Here is a 19824-nt window from a genome sequence, read left to right as displayed (position 1 = left end):
TTTTTTTTTCTTTTATTGTATGGCGGTGAGAATTTATCCTTGTTCTCAGTTTTTGCCCTGTCTCCCCAACATACAGCCCCCCAGTTGGACATTTAGAACAAATAATGGTACCTGGGATCTTGTAGTCCTGATGTGAATTGGGGATCTTTATCTTGTCTGTGGTCATTATAAATGGACAGGTTTTACATTTATTCTGGTTGCAAGGAAAGGTTCCTGCAGCTGTCGGAGAGGACAGGGAGCTCTTGACAATGATGCTTCTTAGATTTGGGGGCTGCCTAAAACAGTAGTGGGGGGTCTGGAAAAATGGATTGTAAGCGGACATCTTTTGGTAGTAAAGGTTGTAATTTCCATGCAGCTCCCCTTAGCACCTCCAGCTCCTCCTTAGCACCAGGAAGGGACCCTGCTCAGGTGCACGCCGTACCGCATCACCCCACCTCTGCCGCCACCATGCCTCACCGTGACCCTGCTCTGTCACCGCCAGCCCTCAGGTAAGATACTGTAAATTCGGACAATAAGACGGACCCCCATCTTATAAAAAAAATCTTTTTTTCTGCAATTTTCACCCCAAATTTGGGGTGCGTCTTATGGTCCGGTGCGTCTTAGTCTGAAAAAATTTGGTGCTTGTATTGATAGGTAGCTTCAAATCTCAGAGAGACAGGAGAATCTGGGAGTATAAACTTATGACAACCTTTGACACACTTGGTGCAGGAATGAATGTGTCGCATGGATTTACCGTATTTTTCGCTTTGTAAGACGCTCCGGATTATAAGACGCACCCCAAATTTTGAGGAGAAAAATAGGAAAAAACTATTTTTTAATAAATTGGTGAGGCGTCTTATAATCCATGCGTCTTATTACTTACCAGGGGTTGTGGTTGTGGTGGATCAGGGTCCCAGGCTCGTTGCCGGAGGCAGGAGTGGAGCATTGCTGCAGGCTGGGATGAGGGGGTCTGCAGGGGGCTCCTGTGCTGCAGGGGGGCTCCTGTGCTGCAGCCTGGGATGAGGGGTCTGCAGGGGGCTCCTTTGCTGCAGGCTGGGATGAGGGGTCTGCAGGGGGCTCCTGTGCTGTAGGGCTGTCTCCGGTGCTGCGGGGGGCTCTGGCGACATTTTGTGAAAGACCAGAGCCCCCCGGCAGTTCTTCCATGCGTTCCAGTATGACTAATTCCGGGAAAATGGCCGCCGGAATCTCGAGAGATGAGATCTCAGCGCTGAAATCTCATCTCCCGAGATTCCGGCGGCCATTTTCCCGGAGTCAGTCATACTGGAACTAACTCCGGGAAAATGGCCGCCGGAATCTCGAGAGATGAGATCTCAGCGCTGAAATCTCATCTCCCGAGATTCCGGCGGCCATTTTCCCGGAATTAGTCATACTGGAACGCATGGAAGAACTGCCGGGGGGCTCTGGTCTTTCACAAAATGTCGCCAGAGCCCCCCGCAGCACCGGAGCCTTCAGCATCACCCGGGGCAGCAGCGGACAACCCCGGCAGTGGCGGCGGACGACAGCGGCGGCAGGCGGTAGCGGCGGCGGACACCCCCTCCTCCCAGCCTGTAATGGTAAGCGGTATATCCGCTTTGTTAGACGCACCCACATTTCCCCCCCAAATTTGGGGGAAATAAAGTGCGTCTTACAAAGCGGAAAATACGGTATGTCTTTTTACATCAACTAAGGAATTTGCCCTTCAGACCATGTGGGGTCATCAGCACAGAACCAGACCCCAATCAGAGGAAAGCAAAACATTCACTCCTAATCTAGGAACTTTCCAATATTTATGGACGCAACTGTTTATCACTTATCACTCTCCCATAATAACAGTTCTGTGTTGTGTATAAATATGTGATTCTTCAGAATTTGTATTAGTCTTTGCCTGATGAAGAGACCTGTGTAGTCTCGAAAGCTTGCAATATGTTACCATCTTTTCAGTTAGCCATTAAAAGTTATCAACCACTGAGGACTCTCAATTCTAAATATTTTTGTAAGGATGTTAGAATCTTGAATCCGTTGCAGCTCCTATCTCGGCTGTCACCCAGCTTTCCAAGATGTGTGTGACGGATTGGCCTTGTGTTTTACTACCTCCAGATTGTGCGTTTTACTAATGGACGTGTCATCACGTAAGACCACAATCTGCAATGTAGAAATTCCTTACTCCTGCATTCTCTCAATGCAAATGACTTAAACCTATGCATAGAAAATCCTGCTTGTGAAATGTAACGTAAGCACTTTGGCGGTGTGCGGATCAGGGGTGATGATGTCTCCAAATGATTCCTAAGTTTTTCCCCGTTCACTTCAAATGTGTTTAGTTTTCCTTAGGGCCATCTATTCCCCCTCGGGGTGTCCAGAGCATCAGATGATGCATTCCGTGATTTAGGGTAATCATATGGTTGTAGTTAGCTGTGTCCTCTACATTATCCGGAAATAGAACGTGGCAGATTATTCTATAGTACGCTAAACAAAGCCATGGCTTCTTTTTCTTCCCACTCTGTATTTTTTCTAGTTCCATACTGTAATCCAAATGATTTTATTAATTTGCATTACAAAGACCTCTCAAACTGTGGTGGATACAAGGCGCTTGTCTTAGGTGCCCCAGAATTCACAATACAAAGACCTGCATGTCCTATGTTCGGTTTAGGAAGTCAATCTTGACGGATTCCCTTTAATCGGTGTTTTGTCAGCCGCATTTTATTCTCTGTTTGGTATTTTAACTTAACGGGGTTGTGGGGCCTTAAAGTACAAGTCTGCAGTCTGTGACTGCAGACTTGTGAATCCTCACATTGCGTGCACTGTGGGCTGTGAAGATTCTCTGGTGCCAGGAACGGGTAGTCATGTAACCGCAAGTATGCGATTTGCATAGTTCCAGCTAGCCGTGTCCACCCTCTCTCAATATACTTGTATTGAGCGAGGTCGTGCATGTCTAGTTGGCATGTAACCGCATATATACAAGTCACATATTTGCTTACCTGCCCACCTGATCCTGGCGCTGGGGAGTTCACAGCGCAATGTGAGGATTCTAAAGTCTGCAGTCACTGACTGCAGACCTGTACTCTAAAGGTACCATCACATTAAGCGACGCTGCAGCGATCTAGACAACGATGCCGATCGCTGCAGCGTCGCTGTTTGGTCACTGGAGAGCTGTCACACAGACACCTCTCCAGCGACCAGCGATCCCGAAGTCCCCGGGTAACCAGGGTAAACATCGGGTTACTAAGCGCAGGGCCGCGCTTAGTAACCCGATGTTTACCCTGGTTACCAGCGTAAACGTTAAAAAAACCAAACACTACATACTTACATTCCGGTGTCTGTCCCCCGGCGCTGTGCTTCTCTGCACTGTGTAAGCGCCGGCCGGAAAGCACAGCGGTGACGTCACCGCTGTGCTCTGCTTTCCGGCCGGCGCTTACACAGTGCAGAGAAGCACAGCGCCGGGGGACAGACACCGGAAGGTAAGTATGTAGTGTTTGTTTTTTTTATGTTTACGCTGGTAACCAGGGTAAACATCAGGTTACTAAGCGCGGCCCTGCGCTTAGTAACCCGATGTTTACCCTGGTTACCAGTGAAGACATCGCTGAATCGGCGTCACACGCCGATTCAGCGATGTCTGCAGGAGGTCCAGCAACTAAATAAAGTTCTGGCCTTTCTGCTCCGACCAACGATGGCACAGCAGGATCCTGATCGCTGCTGCCTGTCAAACTCAACGATATCGCTAGCCAGGACGCTGCAACGTCACGGATCGCTAGCGATATTGTTCAGTGTGACGGTACCTTAAGACCGGACAGCTCCCTTAAAGTACAGTTGTGCAATGCTCAAGTGATGAGCACATGCAGTAGAGCTGGCAACATTGCATAGATTACAGCAATATTCCCCCAACTCTGGTCCTCAAGAACCACTAGCAGGTCATTGTTTCTGGATTTCCTTAGTATTGCTCAGGTGATAATTCCATCACCTACACAGACAATAATCCCATCACCTGGGCAATACTAAGGAAATCCAGAAAACATGATCTATTGGTTGCTCTGGAGGACTGGAGTTGGGAGGGTTAAATAATAAGGTACCCGAAAAAATGCACTTTGCTTTTCAATTATCTGAGGTTTTTCGTTGAGTTTTTTTTTTTTATTGGCCACAACTGAGTGTGAAAAAAAAGTATGCAGGTTAAAATTAAACATGGCAATTATACTGCCCATTTACTGTGGGCCTCTTGTATACAGAGCGGTGCATGGTGAGCTGTGCGCCCGCTGCGGACAGTGCTACTTCTGATGACATCAGCACAATGGACTGATTCTTGAGGCAGCTCCCTGCTAGTACTCATGTGTCATTACGCTATTGATTCAGTTCAGAATCGTGTCACTCTTTTTCCTATATCATTTCAGGCTTCTAGGAAAGGCCATCGGGCACTGCACACCTACTGTAAGGCTGCCGTCACACTAGCAGTATTTGGTCAGTATTTTACCTCAGTATTTGTAAGCCAAAACCAGGAGTGGGTGATAAATACAGAAGTGGTGACGTGTTTCTATTACAGTTTTCCTCTAATTGTTCCACTCCTGGTTTTGGCTTACAAATACTGATGTAAAATACTGACCAAATACTGCGAGTGTGACGGCAGCCTAAAGGGTTTATTCTTGGAGGATAGGTCTTTGTGTATATGTATAATTCTTCACACATAAGGGGTTTATTTTCCATTTTCTCTGGTGTATTGTACCAGCATGCCCCCGAAAAAAAGGGCAGAGTGTGACCCCTACAGAAGAAGGCTGTATTCCCACCACACGTGGCAGGTGTTGGGCTTTTGATATGCAGAAATAGACATATGGTTGAAATAATAGAATAAAGGAATTCAGCAGCGTTTCCATAGGTTTCTATAGGCTGATATGTTTGTGGACCAGACGGCAGTGAGAAATCTTGGCTTAGTTAACAACATTTAAAAAAAAGTCTGTAAGCCCCAGTGGCCACTAAACTATGCATATCGCGATGTCAGGGATGTAGCCCCTGTAAGAATCACATTCGTGTTTTAATTGCTGCGTGAGTTCTGCAGAAACTGAAGGTTAACCAGATATGCTAATTGGGGTGCGCAGTGCACCTTTCTGCTCACTAGCTTTATATGCCCTGGTGACTGACACCACTGCTGCCCCCAGGCAGGCCGTCACTGCTGCCCCCAGGAGCCGGAGCCTGTTGGCCAAGGATATGCCTAGCATCATAATTAGCATGTTTGATATACGGTAACTTCAGTTTCTGCAGATCAACTCCAATCAGTCAATGGATCCACATTGAGTACCCCCTAACGGTAAAGAATAGTTTTCTTGACCCCCCCACCCTCATTAGAGATTTTGTTCTGTAGGGTAGCTTCTCATAGTGGGGTAATTTTGTCACACTGTGTTTCAGCACTGCTGGCAATAGTAAATGGATCTATTCGATGCTCCTCTTCTCGTTGATGGCTTGACTGGAATGTGCATAGGAAGCAGCAGTGAATGAATGCATCTTCCGCAGCTCGTACATTAGATGTGTAGCTGTGATCAGGCATGTCGGGGCCACGGCTCGTGCACAGTTGCTGTATATGTATGTGAATGTCTGAAGGCAGACTCGTGGAGCTGGTGTGTGACTGCCAGCCCTGTATATAGGGTCTTAGCGTTGTTTGAAAAAGGTTTTTCTACAGTGAAACTGATCCAGAAGTGGCAGCTCTTTGGACACAGCACATGTACACTGCATCCATACCATATATACTCGAGTATAAGCCGAGACCCCTAATTTTGCTACAAAAAACTGGGGAAAACTTAATGACTTGAGTATAAGCCCAGGGTGGAAAATGGCAGCAGCTACTGGTAAAATTCAAAAATAAAAATAGATACCAATAAAAGTAAAATTAATTGAGACATCAGTAGGCTGTGTTTTTGAATATCCATATTGAATCAGGAGCCCCATATAATGCTTCATACAGTTCATGATGGGCCCCATAAGATGCTCCATATTAAAATATGCCCCATATAATGCTGCACAAATGTTGATTATGGCCCCAAAGGATGCTCCATACAGACATTTGCCCCATACAATGCTCCACAAATGCTGATTATGGCCCCATAAGATGCTCCATAGAGATATTTGCCCCATATAAGGCTGCACATGGCCCCATAAGATGCTCCATAGAGATATTTGCCCCATATAAGGCTGCACATGGCCCCATACAGATATTTGCCCCAAATAATGCTGCACATGGCCCCATACAGATATTTGCCCCATATAATGCTGCACATGGCCCCATACAGATATTTGCCCCATATAATGCTGCACATGGCTCCATAAGATGCTCCATACAGACATTTGCCCCATATGCTGTTGCTGCAATTAAAAAAAAAAAAAATCACATACTCTCCTCTCAGTTCCCCGGCACTTGCTATATTCACCTGTTCCCCGTTCCACAGCGGCTGCGTCTTCCCCGTCCTCTGCACTGACTGTTCAGGCAGAGGGTGACTCGCACTAATTGCGTCATCGCGCCCTCTGACCTGAGCGTCACTGCAGAGGACGGGGAAGACGCAGCGGCTGTGGAACGGGGAACAGGTGAATATAGCGCACTGCGTTATACTCACCTGCTCCTGGCTTTTCCCTGCACGTCTGTTCCCCAGCGCTGGCTGCTTCTTCCTGTAGTGATCGGTCACATGGTACTGCTCATTACAGTAATGAATATTCGGCTCCACCCCATGTGACCACTCACTACAGGAAGAAGCTCCCGGGAACCAGGGACATGCAGGGACCGCGCCACGAGCAGGTGAGTATTATTACACAGCTGCCGCTCCCCCTCCCCTGCCGACCCCTGGGAATGATTTGAGTGTAAGCCGAGAGGGGCAATTTCAGCCTAACAAAATGGGCTGAAATTCTCGGCTTATACTCGAGTATATACGGTAGTTCTGCCGTCTATTGAATGCAAGTGAATTCCCCGCGTCCAATACATTCTATTGATGTAATTTCTAGTCTCCGCAAGAGATTCCTGATGCCTTGATCATGCTTCCACCACCTGTGCAATACTAAGGAAATCCGGAAACATCACAGATCAGTCCACCTTTACTCAAGAAAACCCTTCGGGGAAGATTTTTTTTTTTCCCAAAGTTTACCAAAAGTGTAAGCCCCCAAGTTCTCTTGTCTAAAAAGCAGAAAAACCTGTGCTTAATGTACCCAAATGTCTACAACCAGGTTCTCCACGTATTACTCCTGAAAGCTGTTGACAAATACAAATGAGTTTACGGTCTGATTAGCTTTATGCCTGTGTAATCCATGTCCTCCCCAAGGTTGGCAGTGTTTAGTGTGGTGGTTTTCATTTAGTTTGTGGTTGCTTTCGGAATGTCTTGAGTGAGGTCATTCATCTTTCCGGTTTCCATTCCCTATCACCAGAGGTAAATCGCTGAGCACTGTTCCCAATCTCATAACTCTTACTACCTGACACGTGTTTATCCAGGTGGCCTTTATTTTAGGTTGTTTTTGTACCTGTTGTGAACAATAGGGGCAGACTTAATAATGGCTCTCCCATTTATGAGAAGGTATCCTATCCACTTGGCATGGCTAATCATGGCCTTGACATCGGTGTGCTGTCATTGGCATAGAAGGGTCACATTCTCTTTTCTCTATACAGGTTGAGCAACTTTTTCTTCAGTTTCACCCATCAGAATGTAATGGTTTGCTTTATCTTATTGTAAAGCATGATCTTCTAAGTACAAGAACCCAAGTACCGTTTTTAGTGATGGACTCCAGATTGGTCCATATTTTTAGGTAAAGGAACACTATTGGCAGATATGGTCTAAGGACTAGTGCAGGGCATGAGGGAGTGATTTTCGGTAAATTGTCACTGTCCTTTCAACAAACTTTACATAAATCAATGGTAGGCAAATATAAGAAACTGAGAAACCGGCTTCTTTCTCCGCTTAGTAGCCAGTTCTCCTCTCCCTGCCTCCTGACCTCATCCTTCACTTTGAAAAACTGCTAATATTAAACTTGGACAGAGCAAGACACACAACCAGCTCTCTGGAATATTGAAGTCAACAGAGAGGGAAGGAGGAGGAGCAGGGTGAGATACAGGCACATAATCTGTGTAGCAGCCTCTAGCAAGTGTTTTATTTCAACTAAGTACTGGATTCACAGCCACATTGTTCAGTTATGTTGTTTTATGGCCTCCATGCTGCCACTTCTGTCTGTGTGCTACAAAGAAAGAACAGAAGTTCATCTCTGTATATGGGAGACATCATAGCAGCTACTCTCCACCCAATAGCTCAGAGACAACTGACAATCAGAGATGTAGCGTGCAGGAGGAAAAACTAATCCTAGATAAAAGTGGTATAATTACAGAAATAATGTTGTTCCTTGGGTAAACGCTGCAGCTGCTGTCCGATATTCTTTAAATTCCTGTGTCGTGCATCTGTCCCCCTGGGTATGTCCGCCTGGATGTAGACTAGGCAGGTTATAGCCTGACGCCAACAAACTGTGCTTGAGTTCCTCCTGTAGGTTTGTCTGTGATTCCACTGTGGATTTATTACTTTTACCCTATGAATGGCAGTGTGTGATATCTGCAGTTACCAGTAACGGGTTAATTTCTGTGCAGATTGCCAATGTTTTGGGGGGTTTTTTACACTGCATATAAATGAGATTTGATAGTGTTATCTATTTTCTATTACTATACTATGCTGGCAATTTTTTTTTTTTTTTCTATTACTTTTTTTTTGTCCAAAAATATTTTTGCCCTGTGTGAATGTACCCGTAGTCTCTGCAATAGGCGGCGAACAGAGTATTTACTTGTCATTTTAACTTTTTAACTAGAGTTTTAGTATTTGTCTGGTCTGTGAGCATCGTGTTATGAAACGGGGGCAGCTAAATAGGGCGGTGTAGTTTGTGTTTATTGAAATCTCTGCTCTTTCTGTGTTGTCCAGTGGGCGGTCCTAATCCGTGTTTGACCGCCTCCCTTGTATAGTGTACATACAAAGATAATCATTCGCTGAGCAGGACCGCCCACTTGGCTACTAAGCTCACAAGGAGCAGAGATTTCAGTGTAAACAATGCATGTTATACCAAATCTGTATCTATCTATTTAGCTTCTCCTGTTCCTATATTCTTTGTGAAACGTTCCCGTTTAAATGTAATTTTGATCGGGAAAGGTACTGAGATAATTCTTTATTAGCCTATCTGCATGAGGAGTATTTTTGCCTTGTTTTCGAAGTAGACAATTAGCAGAAACTCCCAAGTTTTTGAAGTGTTTCTAGATTGAGTTTTTTGTCTGCTTCAACTTTACATTCACTTGCACTGTCTGGGAAATATGGCCTTAAAGGGGATTTCTGGGACCTGCATGAATTTCTGCAGTCACTCTACATCTTGCTGAATCCTAGCAGTGTGCAATATACACACCGTTAGGATTACTCTCGGTTTGCCTGCAGGAGTGCTCACCACTTGACCCAAGTATACAATTTGCATGCTTCCAGTCATGTGCCGACTAGCTTTTCTTTTTTTTTCCTTTCAATAAAACATGTAGGTAGTCGGCACCTGGCCACGAGCATGGAAATCGTATACTTGCGAATGATGAACTCACTGTTAGGATTCGGCAGGATGCAGTCAGTGTCTGCAGAAGCCCTTTAAGTCTGACTGTACAGTGTGATATAGATTGAATTTTCGCATATAGTGACACCTCGGCCATGTAAATGCTGTTTGTCAGGTGCGTTTGATCATTCCTGTCTCTTCTCCCCATGCGTTGTGCCTGGTGATGCAGCACTACTTCTCTGTCCATCTCTTGGGTATAAACACGCACACAGCGCCCTTTACTGCTTCGCTAATGAGATACAGAATTGAGGCAAAGGAAAATGAAATGATAACTTTGTGGCAGCTGAATGACATTTCCGACGATCTGTGGCTCCAGCCTGTCTCTAAATGTTCAGCTCCTCTCCACCTTCTGTACGGATGTGGAACATCACACTCGGAGACTCAGAAATGCGAGTCCAAACATGACGTCTCCTCCAAGCTACTAAACATAAAAACCCAGTGCAAATTAACCACAGCTTCATCGGAACAGTCAAGGGTTTCATTTTGGTTTTCTGGGGAACTTGTGTTTTTCCTAGCATTCTTGCTACTAATTTGAAGCAGGAGCTTAAGTCTTGCATGTTCTGACACTACTGCTTTGTGTTTTATTGCACATCTATAATGTTTGGTGGGGGATTATGGCAATTATCAATAGAGTTTGTCTTGCTTCAATAGAAAAAGGTAATGGTACGAATTAAGCATCATTGATAGGGCAAGTACAATCCACCTCTAGGTCACGTCAGTGTCTTGTGGTTACTACTTACCACCAAGTCAACATCCAACGGCTGATTGCTACTTACATGGTCAATCATGGGTAGCCCCCATTTCAAGGAAATGACCTTTTATTTGTCAGTAGTGGTGAGCGAGCGTGCTGGGATAAGGTGTTATCTGAGCCATGCTTGTGTGCCAAGAGAGTATATTCAGCCGCTCGAATACTGTTTGCATCCCCATGTCTCATAGATGTTCAACAGCCACAACACATGCAGAGGTAGCCTAACAAACAGGCAATCCGTACAGGTGCTGCAGCTGTCGAACAGCCACCAGACATGCCGCCACGGGGACACAAACATAGTATTTGAGCGCGCCGAAGATACTTATTAGCACACGAGCATGGTCGCTCATCACTATTTTTCAGTTACGAAGATCAAAAGTAGGATCTTACAAACCATCCGTTGGAAAAGGGTCTGCCATATTCGACTGATGGTTTACACTGGATGGAAGCTTTGGGGTGCACGCCAAGTGGCTTATATAGCCATCCAGTCAGGTGACAACAGGGTCAAGGCCATTAGGTTGGGTAACTTTGAATGCCTAAGGTGCAAATTGACCCAGGAGTGATGACCTTGAGGTTTCTGAACTCACTGGGCTTGGGGCACTATTGATTTTCATGGCATATTACCCACTCTTATCCCTTCACACTTTTAAGCACACACCCTTATTCCTGGTCATTTTTGTCTGGGTGGTGAATTTTTAAATTTTCACGTTGAAGGTCCTTCAGTTTTGTATCGACAAGCTTTCATTATTTTATTCAAGGTGTCCCCTTGTTACAAGGACTTTTCAGGGTGTGGTTCCCTTATTGGTTCTCTCCTGATCATCGGTCGAGGAGCCGGTGCGTGGCCATCAGGTACAGCTTTCCCTTCTGCAAACGCACAGCCGGCTCTCCCTAAGCTTTGTCGAGGGGAGACAACCGATCCTGGACTTTTGCTGTGGCCCTCTGGACTGGTGGGTGGGATAAATGTTTATTTGGAGGCTTATCTCCTTTGGGAGTGGGCTGCGATCAGGGTGGATAAAAATCAATGTTTTTTTTTAAAAAAAATCTAAAAAAATCGGATTTTTTTTATTTAAATCGGATTTTTTGGATTTAAATCGGATTTTTTGGATTTAAATCGGATTTTTTTCAATAAACTGCTTTTTGAGGAAAATATTTTACCATCCAAAGGTTCTTCCATCATGAGATAAAGCTGAGTTGTTTAACTCAGTAGAATAAAGGCTGTATATGTGTAACATTCACAATGCCATGCTCTTCCAGAGGTTTCTGTAGGATTAGTGGGTAGTTTCTCTCCTATTATCACAGACGCTCGCTTTACTTACGCAGTTCTCAAAACTGAATTTGACTCCGCAGAGGTCCCAGCCTCTTCTTCACGGCAAAAATGTTACAACATGAACAGAGTTGAGAAAAAGACCTTAATCCTATTGTTCTACAAACCTATGAATACAGAATCAACCCCTTCAGTGCCAAGTCCAAGAAGTTAGACAATATGTTTCTGATTGTTTGGAGTGGAATAGATCTGCACAACACAAGAAGAATGTGAATCTAAGTGTGAGGAGGAGGAAGGGCAAGCAGACAAGAAAATGAAACTTTGAGCACAATACTGCAGCATAGCCACAGACAGACAAGTCTGGATCTGTTTGTGTGTACGATCTGAGGTTTATTACATTCTTTCCTTATAATGGCAGCAGGCCGTAAAAGAGACCCAGTTTGGGAATATTTTAATGAAGCTCCTTCGCCTATCGGTAAAGCAGGCATGCGTGCAAAATGCAAACGATGCAACAAAGAGATGCAAGGCCTGGTGGCGCGAATGAGGCAACATCATGAGAAGTGCAGTGATGAAGTATTACTATGCTGCAGTATTGTGCTCAAAGTTTCACTTTCATTTTCTTGTCTGCTTGCCCGTCCTCCTCCTCACACTTAGATTCACATTCTTCTTGTGTTGTGCAGATCTATTCCACTCCAAACAATCAGAAACATATTGTCTAACTTCTTGGACTTGGCACTGAAGGGGTTGATTCTGTATTCATAGGTTTGTAAAACAATAGGATTAAGATTTTGCCGTGAAGAAGAGGCTGGGACCTCTGCGGAGTCAAATTCAGTTAGGTAGGAACTTTGATTTAAATCACTGATTTAAATCAAGCCTTACTGACTAGGGATTTAAATCGTGATTTAAATCAGTTAGATTTAAATCAAATCCACCCTGGCTGCGATAGACTGCATCCTTGTGCCTTTTTTTGTGGCTTTTTTTTCTTAGCGTACTCAGATGTAGAGCATGATGTTGACATATCCATATAAAAAAAGAAAAAAAAATGCTTCTGGACCAGTAGTAGCTTGTGAGCCATATGTTCACAGGCTTCATGCTGCTGATGGCAAACTTGTATTTACTGCCCTAATGGTATGCCGTAGTATCTGTGGGAGGTTCGCGTTTACATGCAGTGTTATATTTATAGTGAACAGCAGTCTTTTGTGGGCTTGTCTGTAACTAATACGGCACGCTTTCTCAGTCTAGAGTTGTGATGCATGACCATCATAATATGTAACATACTTCCAAGAAATTGGAGTTAAGAGCATCTTGAGAGCAGGAGCTGCCTGACCTTTATTCCATGAAGTTTTTCTATGGAACACTCACATATAACTTATTCTGTAATTTACTGTCTGGAATGTTACCAGCTTAAAGGGACAATGCAGGACTGAAAGACACGGCAGCCTTTTTTCCAGAAGCAATGACTCCTTTTTTTCCACTAGTTCCCTGACGTAACGCTGCTCCTCCCAATTAGAAGTGAACACTGAGCATTGATCTGCGCATGTGCACAAGGCAGAACGACTGATCTTTCTGTCCCACTCAGGGCGATGTGCTGCAGACAACAAGGATTTTTCTGCTGCAATAAATAGTCGTTTTTCAGCTGGTTTTAATCTGTTTGCTCATTCATTGACAGATTAACAGTGCCCTGATTTGACCTCGTTTCTACAGTCAACTCTTGGGGCTTTAATTTTTTCTTTCTACTGACCAACAAGTAGTTACTGTATTTGCAGTTCCTAGATAGTTGTGTTATACAATAATTCACACTGTAGGAGAGAAAATAATAAATAATTTTATTTATATTGCGCCAACATATTGCGCAGAGCTTTACAAATTATAGAGGGGATTGGTACAGATAATAGACATTACAGCATAATAATAATCACTGTTCAAAACAGATACCAAGAGGAGTGAGGGTCCTGCTGGCAAGCTTACAAACCATGAGGAAAAAGGGGAATATCCGATGGATGTATTACAGATAGCAATCAGATTCACCTGATATATTATACACAAGAGCATACAACAGCTGCCGCAAATCCACAAGTCAAACTAGTGACCATAAACGTAGTTAATAGACTGGAAAGTTGGCGGATAGTTTTTTGCGCTGCTGTGTAAGTTAGAAGACCAGGCAGGGTTGTAGATCAGAAATGATGGTTTATTCACAATTTCAGCGTGTTTGGAAGTCAAAACAGGACTTCTTCTTCAGGAGCTGATATGGATCATCTGAAGACCTGCTTGGTCTTCTAGCTTACACAGCAGCGCAGAAAATTATCCATGAATTTTCCAGTTTATTAAGATGGTTGTGTTGTCACTTTTGCAGGACTGTAATTAGGTTATGTTCAGACATAATGGACACGGTGCTCTCTTCCATTGGTGACTTCTCCACTTCTGGTATGGCGTCCATCACACCTCTGCTCCAGTGGTGACATTCTGTCCACAGTTAATCACCGGAGATGTGTGCTGCAAATCTGATTGAGGTAGTTGCTTTCCTTTTCCTTAATGTGGATAATGGTGGAAGCCACTGGAGCAAAACAGTTTAATTCCTTTCGGAAACCAAAGAGGATCATACGTCTTCACCGCAGACAGTATGAAATGTTGGCCTTAATAAAAGATGCCAAATCTTCCAAGAGGATTTTTCTTTTCCCGACTATCATGTGGTGCACACCTGCAACCATGGCTGCCTCCTTCCTCCCTCATGCTTGTCACGCTGCCTGACCAGTGAGCTGTTGCTCATTAGTTGAGTACCCAACTACCTACTGTGAAGTTCTCTAAGGCTCCTCCATGTAATGGCCGCCTGTGAAATTCCTTCTTCCCAATTATGAGGCTTGCTGACTAGACAGATTACTTCAGATTAAGGCCAGAGTTGTCCACATATTTGTTACATTTCTTTGGTATTACTCATCTCCGTACTATGATTCTTCATGCATGTTCTTGTTTTGTTCTGCCTCATTTCATATACGGTATATTTCTTTCTTTTTATGATTTGGCGAGGTTTTGAATCTCTAACATTGTAAGTTTGCGGAGCTAGACACCTCACTGTTTCAGAAGCGTTTTATGAAAGAACAACCACCTATAAAGACATGATTGTGAATTTACATAAATTTGTGCCTAAATGTTGTCCCTTTTTTCTACAGATATGGTGTCAGCCCCGAGAATATTATCCTCTATGGCCAGAGCATTGGCACTGTCCCCACGGTGGACCTAGCGTCACGGTATGAATGTGCAGCTGTCATTCTACATTCTCCCCTTATGTCGGGGCTGCGGGTTGCTTTTCCGGACACAAGGAAGACCTACTGTTTTGATGCTTTCCCCAGGTGAGACCACAAATTGCTCGTACCGAAAATGTTTTTTAAGGCCTCATACAGATGTATGCGTACTTTGACGTATGCAAAAAAAAATTGTACAAGTATCAGCGTTTTGGATCTGAGTTTCATCAGTTTTTGGCCAACATTTCAGTTTTGACAGTCAGTGACTTTCATGTATGGATCATTGCATTACCAATCCTCTCCCATCCTTGTGCTGTCCATAATTTTTACAAACCCATAGGCTTGTATTGGTAGTTTTTGTCCATGATGCTCGTAAAAAAACAGACATGTGCTAGGACACGCAGCCTGCAGAAAAGACACTCAGATGTGATTATTCCTATAGATTAAAATAGGTACCTGTTCTATTTGTGACAATCAATGGAACGCGTATGCGCATGCGCAGGCATCCGAACTATGCCAAACACAATTATACTGATTGTCATCCCCCCAAAAATCTGTAGTTTGTGTGAAAACATGAAACTTTAGAATATACAGTTTGGGAAAACGTACAGAAAAGTATCATGGCAAAGACGGCATAACACCATGAAAGCATAGGCCCATGTTCACAAATTGTGCCTGAAGCATGTAACGGTAATGTCTGTAAAATGGGTTAATATATGTATATATCACTCATCTACTCCGGAAAGTAACCACACAGAATAATGAACGCCATGCTCTGGAAGCACAAGTTATTTTAGTGCCCGGCATCTTCTGGAGAATGTTTCTCCGCATACTATTTATCCAGTGTCTCCTTACCAGAACTTCCTTCATCGTGCAGAGTCTGTCCAGTATTAGGATGCTAAGCGTTCTGAACGGGTCCCATCATCTTGGCCCCATAACTATAATACTTTTATTCTCTAAAATTACAGCTTATTTTCAGCATTCGATTACCCTGACATTTCAGGGAAAAAATGTTTCAGCTGTGGAGGAACTGTCCACAGACTGTGCTGTTTAAATATTGGCTCCCTCTCTCGTCGGAAGAGTAGTCGGCCAAGGGAACGATTCCAAGTTTTTTCCTAAATGCAAATATTATTTAATAAGGAAGTGAATGAAAAATCAGCGTCTGAAATGTCCTGTACTAATGAAACCGGAGCAAAGGAAAATGTGAACACTGTTATGAAATTCAGTTCAGTTTAACCATAGGAGTTTCTAGGTTTATGGGAAAGGTTGAACTTGATGGACTTAGGCCGTTTTCAACCTATGTAACTGTGTTCTGCTGTATTCATTTAAAATAATGACCATTTTCATTTTTGCTCTCAGCGAATGGAAACATTCTTGTCATTATCCAAAACACCAGTCTGAACCTGCCATCATGAAAATGCCGTCCTCTCTTCTTGCACCATGTAATAGAGCAGGACGAGCGGAATAGGTTGAGTTTTATAGTTTTGTGAAAAAGGATTCAGTATCATCTGTTTTTTCATCATTTAATACTCTTTCTGGGATTTTTGGTCCGGTGGGCAGTCCTATCAGTGACTGACAGCTATTTCTATGCACACGTGTATATAAAGAAAGCTGTCAGTCGCTGATCAGACTGCCCACTGGACTGAAAATCCCAGAAAGAGCAGAAGATTTAATGATTAAACCAGAAGTTATATAGAATCTTTTCTCACAAAACTATAAATTATCCCTCCCATCCCCTCATGGGGATGGGAGGGATATCAAGACATCTCAATAGATGCGGAGGCAGTGCTCTGAGGTAAATGTAGCTGTTTTAGGTAAAGTATCGGGCTTGAATCCAAGTTTCATAGCTTACAGGGGTTGCTTAGGCTGGATACTATTCTAGCAAACCCTTAGCTGGCAGAAATCTTACATATTTGTAGGTTTTCAGACCCTGGAGGCAACGAAGATACATTTCCCTAGCCTAGATATCAGAAGGGTGATGCCATCATGGTCCAATTGGTGGGGTGCGAGTGCGACTACTGAGTACCCGCCAACAACAAGAAGAGACATGGCAGCAGCCATACGAAAGTGGTGTGCCTCTTCATTTCTTGTCTGCTTGGCTTAGGTTTCTTTAAGGGTCCATGAGCTTTTCTTTTATAGTCAACGACCCTGGAGAAAGCCAGGTGTAGATGAAGTGGGACATAACTCTGCTAGCATGTCTCCTGTTTTATTCCAGGAATTGAGGGGCTCACTGTGCTTCGACTACATGCTAGAGATGTCTGTGTAACCCCTTTGTTTCGACATATTGTGAATGTAGGTGTATGTGATTTCTACTACTAATTCTTTCATTTTTGTTCCTTGCAGCATTGACAAAATATCCAAGGTGACATCTCCTGTACTAATAATCCATGGAACAGAAGATGAAGTGATTGATTTCTCCCATGGCCTGGCAATGTACGAGCGCTGCCCTCGGGCTGTTGAGCCTCTTTGGGTGGAAGGAGCAGGGCACAATGACATAGAGCTGTACGCGCAATATCTAGAAAGACTAAAGCAGTTCATATCTCATGAGTTACCCAACTCTTGAGAGCTTCCTCCTGTCTTACCTCATTTACTGTGAACGGCAGATGCGACGAGTCTGTAAAGACGTGTCCACTATGGTGCTGGGCAAATTCTACCAGTGCCCAAACATGCCCGCACTGGGGCTGGATTACTCAGATCAAGCATCCCGTGGCATCAGTCTTTCTTTTCTTCGTTTAATTTCTCTTGTTCATGTGCTGCCAGCTGCTGTAATTAAGATCTCAGCCTTTTAGAGGAGACCACCCCAAAAAAAAAAGAGAATCTGAAGTCTCATTTTCTAGAGCACACTTTATAGAACATGTTTACACGATAACATTTTGGAGGTCAAATCCCATCACAACCGCTCTGGGGGCCGCTGGCTTCCTTTTTGGATCTGATGCAGAATGTTACCTGATAATACGTATATTCTACTTCAATGGATGATCTTTTTTTTAACTGAATCGAGGAGTTTTGCTTGTTTGGTAAATCATATAATAATGTGGTATTGTGATGGGGCATTTCCTGGCAGATTTGTAAATCTCGGTAGGATGTTGAATAATTCAAGTATTTATCCTTGGTAAATTATTTCCATTAACAATCATGTACGACGAGTAAACGGATAGAGTTCCTAGATCATTATTTAATAATCTCTTGACAAATTCTTAATCTTGGCTCGTGGGACTTTCGCATAAGCAAAATGTGATGTAAAAATTTTAATGTGAACATTTGAGTAGAAGATGTAACGCCTTTACCTTCCGTTTCTGCATTCCACATCGGTTCTGTTTGTCCGTCTCCACATTTAAGTCTTGCCGTTCTGTTGGTTTCCTGTCCTTGAGAAACAACTGGCCCGTTTTTTAAACAACTTTAAGGGTTTTGTTAACTTTTTATCCCTGGATTCGTTTTCTTTTTCTATTATGTGATTTTTATAAGGCTTTGTGAGGGAAAATCTGTAAGAATACAAAACTTAACTTCCGTTTGTAATACATGTTCCTTTTTTTGACACTGGAAAGGCACAAAGTATAACACTACATGTTTGAGTCTGAACATGTCCCCTCGCTGGAGAGATGCAGGCTTGGCTCGGTTCTTTATTCCTGTGGATTAACAGGTGAACATCCCTTTATCCTGATCTCTAGCATTTAAGGGATTGTGGTCCTGAAATATACTGTGAGTCTAAGAAATTGTTTTGTTAACAGAATATGCTCTGATTTGTTTCTTGTTGCTTGAGGACAGTACTGCAATTGTGTTGGAATAAAGAATGCATGGAAAGGAGATCTACAGTCTGCCGTGGCTTTATTCATTCTGGACAAATGGGATTTATTGCCAGAAAGTTATTTCTATCTACATACCCATCAGCCATAACAATACCCTCTGCATTGCTATTGTGTAGGTCCCCCATGTGCCAAAAAGCATCTCTGACCTGTCAAGGCATTGATACCCCAAGACCCCTGACTGTGTCCTGTGGTATCTGGAGATACAGAGACCTTTAGGCTGTGTGCCCACGTTGCGGTTTTTATGCGTTTCTGCGTCGTTTTTTGCCGCAGCTGAAACGCTTAAAAACGTTTAAACGCATTGCCATGCAATCCTATGGGATTCCGCAGTTGCTGTGCCCATGCTGTGGATTTTCCCGCTGCGGAATCGCATAGCGGTAAAATCCGCAGCATGTTCATTATTTCTGTGGAATCGCGGCGATTCCGCAGCCTTAAAATTGCATTGAAACGCTCACTTTACGCATGTGACTATGCCAACCAGGCGTAAAGTGAGCGCTTCATGTGCGGATGGTACCCGAGTCTGGTGGAGAGGCTACTCTCCTTCAGGCCCTGGTATCCATATTCATGTAAAAAGAATTAAAATAAAAAATAGGGATATACTTGCCTTCTGATGGCCCCCGGAGTCCTCCCGCCTCTCAGCGGTGCACGCGGCGGCTTCTGTTCCCAGGGATGCATTGTGCAAATCTGAGATGACGTCGCAGTCACGCGACCGTGCCGTGACAAAGGTCCTTCGCGCAAAGCATCCCTGGGAACGGAACGTACCGGGAGCGCCATTGAGGAGATCGGGGGCCTTCGGAAGGTGAGAATAACCATATTTTTTTTTTTTTTTTTTAACACTTTATTTTTAACACTTTATTTTACTATTGATGCTGCATAGGCAGCATTTCTGCAACGTGGGCACATAGACTTACACTGCTAGATAATCAAGCATTGTTACAAACACTTGTTTCGTGATTATCATGACTTGTCAACAGGCAGTCGATCACCCAGTGAACAAAGTGCTCATTGATCAGGTAAAAGTATCTTTTGTGCAGCAAAAATGATCATTGTTCTCGAAGGTGCATCGTCCTGGTGCAACAGCCCCAGATCCCGAAAAAACTAACACTACGGGTCTTGGAAAATGGTGACAAACGTAAAAATCTTTTTCATAGGAATGTCTGGAATTTTTTTTTTTTGCACTATTTAATCTTAAAAAAACTGCATGTTTGGTATCAGCGTATG

At 43.7% G+C, this 19824-nt stretch overlaps 1 protein-coding gene across 1 annotated transcript in view; it reads left to right on the top strand.

Annotated features, from left to right (window-relative positions):
- The window catches only part of ABHD17C (abhydrolase domain containing 17C, depalmitoylase), a 42967-nt gene extending 24363 nt beyond the window's left edge, over window positions 1–18604 (top strand). Inside the window, exons 2-3 of the mRNA XM_069766200.1 lie at window positions 14729–14908; window positions 17144–18604. Coding sequence (XP_069622301.1) covers window positions 14729–14908; window positions 17144–17363 — 400 coding nt within the window. The 3' untranslated portion in view covers window positions 17364–18604. The remainder of the gene's footprint in view (window positions 1–14728; window positions 14909–17143) is intronic.
- The last annotated feature ends 1220 nt before the right edge of the window (window positions 18605–19824 follow it).

This window comes from Ranitomeya imitator, chromosome 4, assembly GCF_032444005.1.
Source record: "Ranitomeya imitator isolate aRanImi1 chromosome 4, aRanImi1.pri, whole genome shotgun sequence".
NCBI classification, from domain to species: domain Eukaryota; kingdom Metazoa; phylum Chordata; class Amphibia; order Anura; family Dendrobatidae; genus Ranitomeya; species Ranitomeya imitator.
This window is presented reverse-complemented; position numbering and strand designations above follow the sequence as displayed.